The 12,874-nt window shown below is 35.7% G+C and overlaps 1 protein-coding gene across 2 annotated transcripts in view; it reads right to left on the reverse strand.

Annotated features, from left to right (window-relative positions):
• Positions 1–827: 827 nt before the first annotated feature.
• The window catches only part of mcamb (melanoma cell adhesion molecule b), a 38,092-nt gene continuing 26,045 nt past the window's right edge, over positions 828–12,874 (reverse strand). The window contains exons 4-16 of one of the 2 annotated variants that reach the window (XM_079885131.1): positions 12,764–12,834; positions 12,604–12,691; positions 12,337–12,516; positions 11,974–12,107; positions 11,281–11,413; positions 11,059–11,171; positions 9,420–9,564; positions 9,216–9,331; positions 8,895–9,051; positions 7,614–7,658; positions 3,211–3,249; positions 2,641–2,767; positions 828–2,311 (exon numbers count right to left, since the gene is read on the reverse strand). In XM_079885131.1, the coding sequence (XP_079741257.1) occupies positions 2,197–2,311; positions 2,641–2,767; positions 3,211–3,249; positions 7,614–7,658; positions 8,895–9,051; positions 9,216–9,331; positions 9,420–9,564; positions 11,059–11,171; positions 11,281–11,413; positions 11,974–12,107; positions 12,337–12,516; positions 12,604–12,691; positions 12,764–12,834 (1,463 nt within the window). In that variant the 3' untranslated portion in view covers positions 828–2,196. The remainder of the gene's footprint in view (positions 2,312–2,640; positions 2,768–3,210; positions 3,250–7,613; positions 7,659–8,894; positions 9,052–9,215; positions 9,332–9,419; positions 9,565–11,058; positions 11,172–11,280; positions 11,414–11,973; positions 12,108–12,336; positions 12,517–12,603; positions 12,692–12,763; positions 12,835–12,874) is intronic. The other variant, XM_079885132.1, reaches the window with a different exon arrangement.

Consider the following 12,874-nt stretch of genomic DNA (forward strand, 5'->3'; position numbering starts at 1 on the left):
ATTTGCCTTGCAAAAAATTGTGAACCCCATTATGATTGAAGATAAAATATTAAAGGGATAGTTCACCCAAAAATGAAAATGTTGTGATCATTTACTCACCCTCATGTTGTTCCAAACCTGTATGAGTTTCTTTCTTCTGTTGAACACAAAAGAAAATAATTTGAAGAATGTTGATAACCAGACAGCTGACGGTAGTCATTGACTTCTATAGTATTTTTTTTTTTTTTTTCTACTATTGAAGTCAATGGGGTCCGTCAGCTGTCTGGTTATACCGATATTCTTTGAAATATCTTCTTTTGTGTTCAACAGAAGAAAGACCCTCAAGTTGTTCCAAACCTGTATGAGTTTGAGTAAATGATGGCAATTTGCAGTTTTGGCTGAGCTAATATAATTTTCATCTTTTAAAAAAGTGATAGTTTTGTCAGTTAAGTGAATATAGGGAAGGGTGGAGGTGTAAAATAATTTCAGCACTTTGGTTTGGTACTAACTTTTGACGTGAATAACTGGCAGTTTATTAAGTATTCAAGACGTTTCATTTTGTTTCAATATTGTTTTAATAATTGATATTATCGAGTTTCCGTGTCTCCGATTTCACTTTCCATATGGTTGGACTATATCACTTTAAGAATTTGGCAATTTTTCGTTAATGACATGCCCCTGCCCTGTGTATATTGTTTTACTATGGATACGTTGAGCTGTAAAAAGCTTAAATTATGGTTTTCATCATAGTTTTAAAGAACATTTGAAGATTTTCCAACATGGGCCAACACTACTATGCTGTCTGGGCTGTTTTTTTGATTAACAAAAATAAATAGGCCAAACAGTGACAAAATTAAGGCTTGAGTAAACCAGCCATTTTAATAGAAATTTAAGGACAATTCAAAAACAAGCATTAACAAAAATACTACTGACAAACAAAAACGGTGTAGCATACCAGAGGAAATGAAATGCATGACAAGAACTGTTGTACAGAGCCTGTGGGTCTGCTTTGGTAACAGTACAGGGTACAAACTGCATAGATTAAGATACCTGCCATGGTACAACTTCAAAATATGGATCAGAAAAAAGCTAATAACAATACTGATTTTTGACCAAAAAAATATACAAATATTTTTTTTCTACTGTCCCTCCATGTGTTAAATAAAAGAAGACTTCCACATGCATTTTAATATTCCCTCTAAAATTAAAAAAAAAGGGAAAGTTGGTCATGTAATCCTTTTTAATATTTACATTCAGTGCAAGATGAGGACAGCAGGTCACTGCAGTAAAAAAATAATAATGGCAAAATACAGCTGAACTCTACAGGGAACTTCCATTTCTCTCAGGACATAGGGACATTTTTAGCTCCACCTTTGGCATGAATGTAACTCAGCTCTCACAGTGAACATAAGGAACTTAATTTGATATAGCTAATAATAATAAAAAAACATTGGCATGACATGGACCCAACATTTTGCTTACATATTTGGAAAAAGGTCAAGCATGTCATAGAGTTTCCCTGACAAATGCATCTGTCCAGAATCTGCCCTCAAGCTTCATCATTGGGCATTTTTTTCAGCGCTGATCCAGAAGAACGTTTACAGTAGTGAAGACGGCTCTTAGTGTTTCAGTGCATGGACTATGATGTGGCAGAGGTGAGAGCAGGTTCAAAACACATTGACAGCACATACATAGCAAAAAACTATTCTTCGGCACTTGTAAAATGCCCCTCAACAATGTGACTTGCATTATCAAAAAGATATTCAGGCACAATCTTTCAAATGTTGTTTCAGGCATTTTAAATAGCTAAATATATACAGTATTTCATATATATATGTACACTTTGTAAATACTGGAGCAACTTGGAGCTCTTTTGGATCGGCTTGCTGTATATTGAATCAGATTCTAGCAGGTCAAATGCAAAACATGGGCAGAAAAAAGTAGAACTGAATAGAAATTAAAGTAGAGGGGAAAATGTGGACATGATGTGAGGTCTTCGAGCACTCATGTTGGGGTTGACCCTGAGACGGAGCGCTGTAGGACACGCTTGTCCGTGTAGTTTTCAGTCTTTGACTCTAATTGAAGGGAAAGATCATCAGGTTTTCGTGGCACGTTGTGTGTCAGCCTTACAAATCTTGGGTCTTGTTTAAGATTGGATTTGAGTTCAGTGGGCTGTAAAAGAGCTAGTAATGTGAATCTTTGCTCAGAAGCAATGACCTATTCAGTGGGTGACTTTTTGTCTCCGTTGACTCCCTGTAAAAGCACCGCCTCTTCAGATTTACCGCTCTTCATCTCCATCACAATATCATCCTTGCTGGCCTTTTCCTTCGTGCTGGGGAAAGAAAAGCAACAGATGAGGCATTCATGTTTTCTGTCGTGATGGTATTGGCAAATACTTAAATATACATCTCTCCAGACACAGTTAATGTGGACTAAACATTGGATACTAGGACATTAAGGCGACTACTTTTAGACTACTTAGCTTTATAAGTTTGTTTTTTTATCGCATATTTATATTTTATTTCAGCTTAAAACTATTTTAATAATAGTTTAAGTTAATAACAATGATTTTAAAGGTACAGTGTGTCATTTCTGCAGCATCAGACGAACCAACAAATTCAAACATATTTCTTATAAATTGCTTTTAATAAAAGCGCATACAAATCCTGCTTTCCCGAGCGTCCGCAGGGCAGCCTTCCTTTCTTGTAGAGGAAGTAGAGCACACTGCCCAGTATGGCTATGAGGAGCAGGCAGATGATGATGACCGCGATGGCCACTCCACTGCCACCTGAGGGTCAGAGGGGAATGAGGTCAGTACCTTGACAGATGAGAGGAAAAGTAAAGCCTGAAAGACATACTTTGGGTGAACATTTCCTACATGTCTAACTGAAATATACAAAGTCTTTGCTGAAACACTTCATTTCCAAAAAGGTTGTGAGTAAAGTGATCTGAATGTGCTGGGTAAAAAAAAAGCAGTGATGTGTGTCGTTGTAGGAGCAATAATACGAGAAAAGCATTCTGGAATCATTCATTCATTCATTCATTCATTCATTCTAAAAGGCCAAGATAGGTAAGTGCCACCATCCTACCTAAAATTTTAGACCAGTTTAAAGTGAAGATTAGCATAATAAATGACTGCTTTCACACAGCGTGGAAGGGTGTTTGTGTGAGCGAGGCTGGTGGTGAGCGGTTAGGCTGGCGTTGGACACATGACAAAGCTGCAGTACAAACCTCTCTGCGGCTGTTTTGGTGGAATGGTAAATCCTGTTGCTAAGACGCAAAGGGATTGAGTTACTACATAGGCAGTATATTAATACATCAGTTTTATTATAATTAGACCATGGGTGCTGTCCTGGACCCTTAGATGAAGTTACTGGTATAACGCGTACATTTTAGTGTCTTGTCTCTGCTCTCCTTGTTAAGGGTAGAACAGTGGGGTTTAAACTGTGGTCAAGGGAGCTCAGGGGTTGCCAATGGTCTTAGTTTTTGGGTAGAAAAAAGTTACATAAAAAAAATATATATATATATATATATATATATATATATATACACATATATATACAGGTGCTGGTCATATAATTAGAATATCATCAAAAAGTTGATTTATTTCAGCAATTCCATTAAAAAAGTGAAACTTGTATATTATATAGACTCATTACATGCAAAGTGAGATATCTCAAGCCTTTATTTGTTATAATTTTGATGATTATGGCTTACAGTTTATGAAAACCACGAAATCAAAATCTCAGAAAATTTGAATATCACATGAAATCACACAGTAATTACACAGTGATACCATGGTCATTGAACCAGGTTTTGGTTATTTTGGCAGTGTGGGCAGGTGCAAATCCTGCTGGAAAATGAAGGAAGCATGAAGTGCTCTGGACATGTCCTGGTAGACGGCTGTGTTGAGTGGACAGCACAGTGGACCAACACCAGCCGATGACATGGCTCCCCAAACCAACACAGACTGTGGAAACTTCACACTGGACTTCAAGCATCTTGGATTGTGTGCCTCTCCATTCTTCCTCCAGACTCTGGGACCTTGGTTTCCAAATGAGATGCAAAATTTGCTCTCATCAGAAAAGAGGACTTTGGTCCACTGTGCTTTATTAAATCCAGAGTCAACGCAGCCGTCTACCAGGACATTTTCAGAGCACTTCATGCTGACTTCATTTTCCAGCAGGATTTGCACCTGCCCACACTGCCAAAATAACCAAAACCTGGTTCAATGACCATGGGATTACTGTGTAATTACTGTGTGATTTCATGTAATATTCTAATTTTCTGAGATTTTGATTTTGTGGTTTTCACAAGCTGTAAGCCATAATCATCAAAATTATAACAAATAAAGGCTTGAAATATCTCACTTTGCATGTAATGAGTCTATATAATATAAAAGTTTCACTTTCACTTACTGAAATAAATCAACTTTTTGATGATATTCTAATTATATGACCAGCACCTGTATGCATATATATATATATACATATATATATATATATATATATATATATATATATATAAATTAAAAAAAATTATATATCTACTTTTTATTATAAAATAATATATTACAAATAATAAAAAAAGTCTAATTTCCCTAATATTATTTGCAATATTATATTAATTCATTTTAATAAAATAATAATAAACATATTAATAATAAAACAATTATATATATATATATATATATATATATATATATATATATATATATATATATATATAAACACATCAAATTTGCCAAAATTATCATTATCGCTATGTGGTCAGATTAAATCTGTTAAATTGAGATGCTGAAAGCAATTTCATTTAAACTAACATTTTTACTTAAATTGTAACTTTTGATATTAGTATGAGTGACAATTTCGCAACATATAAACAGTGTATATACAGTGCCCTCCACAATTATTGAACCCCCTGGTAAATATGATCAAAATTGGCTGTAAAAAATAAATCTGCATCGATTATCCTTGTGATCTTTCATTCAAAAAATGTGCAAAATTCTAACCTTTCATTGAAGTAAAAGAATTGAAAGTGGGGGGAAATCACATTATGAAATAAATGTTTTTCTCCAAAACATGTTGGCCACAATTATTGAACCCCTAGAATTTTTTACGAGTAAAATATCTCTGAAGTATATTCCCATTAATATTTACCTTTTTTAGTACACCAGGGTGACTAGGAACATGAAACTGTCCAGCTATGACTTCGTGTTTCACAGAAGTTTAAATATGAGGAAACACAAAGGCCAAATCCCCTTAATCATCCATCACAATGAGTAAAACCACAGAATACAGTTCTGATGCGTAGCAAAAGATTGTTGAGCATCACAAACTAGAAAGTGGCTGTAAGACAATAGCTAAAGAATTGAAAATCCCCATTTTGACCATCAGGGCAATAATTAAGAAGTTATAACCAACTAAAGATGTTATGAATCTGCCAGGAAAAGGACGTGTGTCTATATTGTCTTAATGCACGGCGAGTATGAAAGTTTGAGTGGCCAAAGACTCTCCAAGGATCACAGATGGAGAATTGCAGAGATTAGTTGAGTCTTAGGGTCAGAAAGCCTAAAAAAAAAATTATCAAACAACCCCTACATCCCCACATGTTGTTTGGGAGGGTTTAAAAAAAAACCTCCTCGCTCATCCAAAAACAAATTCCAGCAAATGTAATTGTCAGACACGACTGGATCTTCAAACCGCACAGGGTTCTGTGGTCAGATGAGACTAAAACAGAGCTTTTTGGCAGCAAACACACTAGATGGGTTTGGTGAACACAAGGATAAAAAGTACCCCATGTGTACAATTTAATATACCATTGGATCTTTAATGTTGTGGGCATATTTTTCTGCTGGAGGTCCTGGACTTCTTGTTCAGATACATGGCATTGTGGATTCTATCAAATATCAACAGATAAAAAATCAAAACCTGACGCCTTCTGCTAGAAATCTTATAATATGCCGTGGTTGGATCTTCCATCAGGACAACGATCCAAAACAAACATCAAAATCAAAACAAAAATTTGTTGTGGAGCACAAAATTAAGCTTCTGCCATGACCGTCTCAGTCCCCTGACCTGATGAGTGGTCTGAACTGAAGAGGAGAAGCACCAACATGGATCTGGGAATCTGAAGGATCTGGAGAGATTCTGTATGGAGGAATGGTCTCTGATCTCTTGTCAGTTATTCTCCAAACTCATCAGGCATTATAGAAGAAGACTCAGAGCTGTTATCTTAGCAAAAGGAGATTGCAAAAAGTATTTAATAAAAGGGGTTCAATAATTGTGGCCAACGTGTTTTGGAGAAAAACATTTATTTCATAATGTGATTTCCCCCCACTTTCAATTCTTTTACTTCAATGAAAGGTTAGAATTTTGCACATTTTTTGAATGAAAGATCACAAGGATAATCGATGCAGATTTATTTTTTACAGCCAATTTTGATCATATTTACCAGGGGGTTCAATAATTGTGGAGGGCACTGTATAATATTGATATAACATTTGATATATACTATATATTAAATGGCAAAATTCGGCAGGCAAACCGCATCATAAGGAATCGTACAATCGGGATATACAACCAAAAGCAAGCAGCAGATTCATTTTGATATCTCAATTTTCACTTCTTCATTTCAGACGGCATGTCATTCATGGCAATATGCATGTTTACTGCTTAAGCATTTCGGGTATTGACAACATTGCTATAACAAACTAACATACTCGTTTAGGTCATCCAGGGAAGGGCAACATACTTGTGCTTAAGGCTTTCCGGTATTGTTGGTAACATGCTGTTGCTCAAGCTTTTCATGTATTGGCAACATGCTTGTTTAATCATTTAATTTAAAATTTATATATAATAGAATTTTCCAAATATTTCATTTAATTTCTTTAGGATTTGTTACAATTAAAAATAAAGGTTTATTATTTAATAATTATGTGTAAAAATATGTAATATTTTGGAAATCTTAATTACATTTTAAAATGAAAAATATTTTAATAGTCAATTATTTAATTTTGGTCCACATACATGAAAATATACAGCTACTTCTATATTTTGACAATTCATATATTGCTATTAACTTCTTGTGTTGCATCTGGTTAGAACATGATGCTAGAAGCATCCGCTGACATTGTTGACATTTTGCTGTTATATTTGTTTATTTTCCTGACTACAGGCATAAACAGACTCAGAGATAAGGGCTCTGAGGACCGCCATAATAAGGAACTCAAATGTCAGCTGATATCCCAAAGTGAGCGTAGCTGCTTCACCTCATTTGCCCTGATGCCAAACGCTCTGGTCCCATGAGGTCACAGGCAGTCAGCCAGGCCTGATGCGAAGCCTGCCTTTGTCCACATAAGAGCATTTTCACCATCAACCACCTTCTTCTGTTACAGTAAAACTGCTCTGTGTTCAAACACGCACTGCTTTTGACTGCACCTCCAGAATAAATACCACATTGGCTGCCCTCTCAGATGACTGTTTATACGGCACAGATACTGCTTTTTGTCATCAATTCTCAAGTGCGTGTGTTCTGCTACAGTCTAAATACGGTGACTCGCTGCATTCATGGAAGTAGATGTAGAATTTACAAGTATCTCAAAGTTTTTTCGAGTGAAAGCTTCAGAAACATACCTTTAGGGCTGATGGCTTGGGTTGTCGTTGTCGTCACACGCGCAACTACAAAAGTAAGATGGTATAAATAAGGTTGTATTTGTTAGCATCATTTAACTCTTAACATAAAATGTACAATACTTTTAAATAAATCGTATCGTATACTTTTTTTCTGTGCAATTCATGTATTTTTGTCTTGATTTTTTTTATTTATAATCTAATACATTTTATATACTAATACATTAAAAACCAATATGAACAAACAGTGAAGTAACAATTTTAATAGCAAATTAAAGTTAAAATCACATGAATTAAAATATAAATTATATAATAATCAAGACTGCAAAACATTTCATAATTAATGTTGTATAGTTAATGCAATAGATAACATGAACTAACAATAAAGAAATTAATAATTTTATCCAGCGAGGACAGTCAATCATTCAAAATTCACATTAAAGACATGACGATGTTACAAAAGTTTTCTACTTCAAATAAAATTCATCAAAGATTATTCATCAAAGAATCCTGGGGGAAAAAATGTATCATGGTTTCAAAAAAAAAACAACATGAATCAGCATGACTGTTTTCAACATTGATAATAATACATGTTCTTGAGCAGCAAATCAGCATATTAGAATGAATTCTGAAGGATCATGTGACACTGAAGACTGGAGTAATGATGCTAAAAATTCAGCTTTGATCACAGGAATAAATGACATTTTAAAATATGTATATTAAAATAGAAACGTTTTATTTTAAATGTACCGACACGTAAGGGTGTTTCCAGTTTGGAAACAGTTGAAATGACAATAAACAAGTGTATGTCGTGAAGAAATAATTTGTAGAGATCTGGCAGAAGATGAACAGCCGATTTGTACGGAGGCATCTGATGACCAAACTACATTGGGATTCGTGAACGAAAAAAATCAAGTGAGCCCAGAGCGGTTTGTGTTCAGATTGCGTGTTTTTAGCGAACCGTACCATATATAGAACCGTACTCAGATCACCTCCCGAGATGGTCTCGGTTCGGTTCGCTTTAAAGGGGTCTGAGATCGTTTGGAGTGTTCACATATGGGCCAAAAATCATGCGAACTGCGCTCAGAAGTGTGAAAACACCCATCATTTTTAACATTCCAATTCTGTAAAAAGAATATTGTTTGTCCATGATACCGACTGCATGAACTATAGAGTTAATGTGACAAAGATGAATCTAGTTTTTTCAAATGTGGTAACAGTATTCATAAATGGAATATACATTTTAAGTAGAGGAAATCATATACTCCGAAAACAAAAACTCACTTGCATCAATTCTGAGAGAACCATAGTCTGTCCCAATCTCATTGTCGGCTGTGCAGCTGGCTGTGAGTGCAGACGTGGCCTTCACAGAGATCATGCTGAAAACACCAGTGTCTGTACTCTGGGTCTCCACATTCAGCACAGGGACAGGCTTGCCAGTCTATATATATATATTGTCAAGGTAATATCTATTTAAAAGCATGTTTTCACTCACAGCTGCACAATAAAATTACAATGAAACTACCCTTAAATTCTGATGAGTTACTAGCAAAAGATGTTTGGAATTGTCCCTGATTGGTCAGAAACAGTGTGATGTAAGGATACCCATTGGTCAGAGATGGTCCAAGTGATATTGGGGATTGGGTAGCCTTGTGCATAGCAGGTCAGGTTAACAGGACGGTCCGCATTATTGGTCGAACCCACTTCTATCTTAGGCTTTCCTAAAACAGGTTTAGACATTTTTTGTCATCCTTGTATGTGCACTTGGTTAGGGTTAGTAAGCAAAACCTGAGCCACACACAAACCCACCTCGCACAATGATTTGCACAGACTTCTGTTCTCGTAGCTCAGGCAGGGAAGGGACCATCACTTCACACGTATACATCCCAGAGGTGTCATAGGAGGCATTGTGTAACTCCCAAACATGGCTCTTTTCCACTTCTGACCAGCCATCCTGTATTGAAATACACCGTCAATTAGATCCATTTACAAACTTGAGCATTTCAAGAGCAAGAAGATTTATTGTATTCATTCTGGATATTATTTATGTTGTAATTTTGATCTTGTGTCTTGGTCTTGTGATCTTTGAAGAACACATAGTAAATGTGCTCTTGGTTTATAATTGAGTCTTATTATTTAAAGTCTGGGTTTTAAAACTCTTGATTTGGGTCTCGGTGTAATAATCTTAGTAGTCTACACTTTTAAAAGTTTTTCTTCAAAAAAAAAGAAATTATTACTTTTATTCAGTGATGCACTAAATTGATCAAAAGTGACAGTAAGGTTTTTTATATTGTTACAAATAAATGCTGTTCTTTTGAACTGTTCTTATTTATTCATCAAAGAATCATGGAAAAAAAAATTATCACGGTTTCTTCAAAAATATTAAGCCGCACAACTTTTTTTAACATTTATAAAGAAATGTTTCTTGATCACCAAATCTGCATATCAGAATGATTTCTGAAGGATCATGTTAAAGGAGAACTCCGGTCAATTTTAACATTGAGCTCATTTTTTTGTACATTTGGAGTGCTGTCAATACAGAGAACAACGACAAAAATTGGTGTTGCCTACACCGAGTTATTCTATTTTTAAAATTTGCACCCTGTTGACTTCAATGGGGCAAGTACTAAACCTGCTTTTAGCCTCTTAACATCCTTGATGTGTCATTACAAGTGCACAGAAAATGTGAGTGATTCCTTCTGAGTGAACACGAGTGAATCTGACTGCAGTAGATGTGAAAGAAATGTATAAAAATGATGTTATTTAAGCCAGCGCAAATACCTTTGTTTACATCCTGTTTTTCGGTTGAAGTCCAAAGTAGTCGATTGCCGAGTTCATGCGCGTGATCATAGGTATTAAACCTATGCGTGTGAACTCTGCAATCGACTACTTTGGACTTCAACCGAAAAACAGGATATACATCATTTTTATACATTTCTTTCACATCTACTGCAGTCAGATTCACTCGTGTTCACTCAGAAGGAATCACTCACATTTTCTGTGCACTTGTAATGACACATCAAGGATGTTAAGAGGCTAAAAGCAGGTTTAGTACTTGCCCCATTGAAGTCAACAGGGTGCAAATTTTAAAAATAGAATAACTCGGTGTAGGCAACACCGATTTTTGTCGTTGTTCTCTGTATTGACAGCACTCCAAATGTACAAAAAAATGAGCTCAATGTTAAAATTGACCGGAGTTCTCCTTTAACATGTGAAGACTGGAGTAACGTCTTTGCCGTAAAAACATTAAAATGGAAACGTTTTTTTTTAATTGTAATAGTATTTCACAATATTACTATTTTTGATCCAATAAATGAAGCCTTGGAAAGGATTAGAGAAAGATTCTTACTGACTCCAAACATTTGAATGGTAGTGTATTTCCAGCATCCTAAAATAGATCAATTAGATCATTTGCGTGATTGTTTTTGAGTCCATCTTATTGTTGTACCTTATGCCATGTTGTGTTTGTGGGTAAAGAAGACAAGGCGTTGCAGGTTAAGGTGAGATCTTGCATCTGGTCCAGAACTGTCTCCTCTGGTGTCACCACAATATGATCCAGATCTAAAAAAGACAAAAAAAAAAAAAGTGTTGCTCACCATGGAGAGAAAAGCCAACATAATCTCACCAAAATCTGCCATAGCGCAGGAACTGCTGAGGAACGTGCTCGTACAGTGTACTGTGATATTGATGGAGTCCTCAAATTCAAAGCTTGTGTCAAGGTCGAATGACCGGCACTCATACGTCCCGCTGTCTGATCTCGTGACATTTTCCAGAATCAGTATACCATTCTCTTCAACCTCTATCTGAAATTGACAAGAGAAAATAATTAAAACCGCAATGTACTGTGATCAAATGAATATTTTCACATGGTTGACACAGATTTCAGAACAGCTGACATTTAAGTTCATTTGTTTGGCGCTTTTCACAATACATTTAGTTTCAAAGCAGCTTCACAGAAAATGCATGTTTCAACATTACAATCAGGAAGTATTCTGTTATCAGCCCGAGATTGTCAAAGTAATATCCATATCCCAGCTAACAAAAATATGTTCTTATTAAGTTATGAAAACATTTCTGAATGTTCTCTGAACATTTATAAAATCCTTTTTTGAAGAAGTACCGTTAGACGATCGTCCAACTAAAACATTTCAGAAAAAACTCCAACAAACAATGTAAGAATAACGTTTTGAGAACATTATTAAAGACCAGATAAGTTTGAACGATCATTCTATTAACGTCAGTGGAAGAATATTTGTTCGTGACCCTAAGAGAGCCTTGCTAGAACGTTAGCCGAAGTTTGTACACTTCATGTATTCAGTTAGGCAGACATAACATGTATGATTACATCTTGATTTTATATTACCTCTTCATGTTTGAAAGTGAAAGTAAAAATGGGCTGAGGTTTTCCATTTCCCTCACACTGGATCTCCACAGTGTCGCCTTCTTTTATAAGCCTGTCGGGTGTATTTATGGACAGTGTTACCTCTGTTGTAGGGTCTGAAATGATTAAATGAAATAGTAAGACACTGTGCATTGTGCTTGGTAGATTCAATAGATGGCAGCACAGAGCACTGTCCACAGAAAAAAATTGATAATTCTGCTGTCAATCCACAGGAGAAAGAAAGTAGGTTTGGAATGACATGAGGATGAGTAAATGATGACTATTTAATTTTTTGTGAGAACTAGCTCTTTAAAGTTATTATAGGCTGAAAAGATGTTGACTTACAAAAAACTGTGATTTTGATTTGATTGGACTCTGCCATTTTTGAAGCACCAGGGACAAAGTATTGGACCTCACAGTAGAAAATGGCATCTTCATCTTCCCTTATGACCTTCATGAAAAGTTTACTCTCAACTGCGACCAGTCTATTGGTTTTGACTGTCACTGACTCCTTGATGTCTATCTCTAAAGGGGATGCAGATGGGTTTTGTCATTGTCAAATGAAATCACATTTTGTTTTGTAGAATGTTGACTGAATGACCCTGTATTTACCACCATCTGAGGGTTGGAGAGGGAATCTGTCCTTGTACCATGTGATGTTGGGTCTAGGATACCCGTCGTCAACTTTACAATTTGCAACCTGAGTAAAAATACCACAATTATGTAAAGTTCATGAAAATGTTCAAAAACAAGTGGTTGTGTTGAGCTCCACCTTTGATGGCACCTCTTCAGTAACATAAATCCCTGTGTGTGTAAGTTCAACCACAGGCAGAGATGGCGAGTCTAAAAGAGAGAGCGGTTTAGTGTTAGGATAAACGTAAAA

Source organism: Squalius cephalus (genome assembly GCF_949319135.1).
Source record: "Squalius cephalus genome assembly, chromosome: 11".
NCBI lineage: Eukaryota > Metazoa > Chordata > Actinopteri > Cypriniformes > Leuciscidae > Squalius > Squalius cephalus.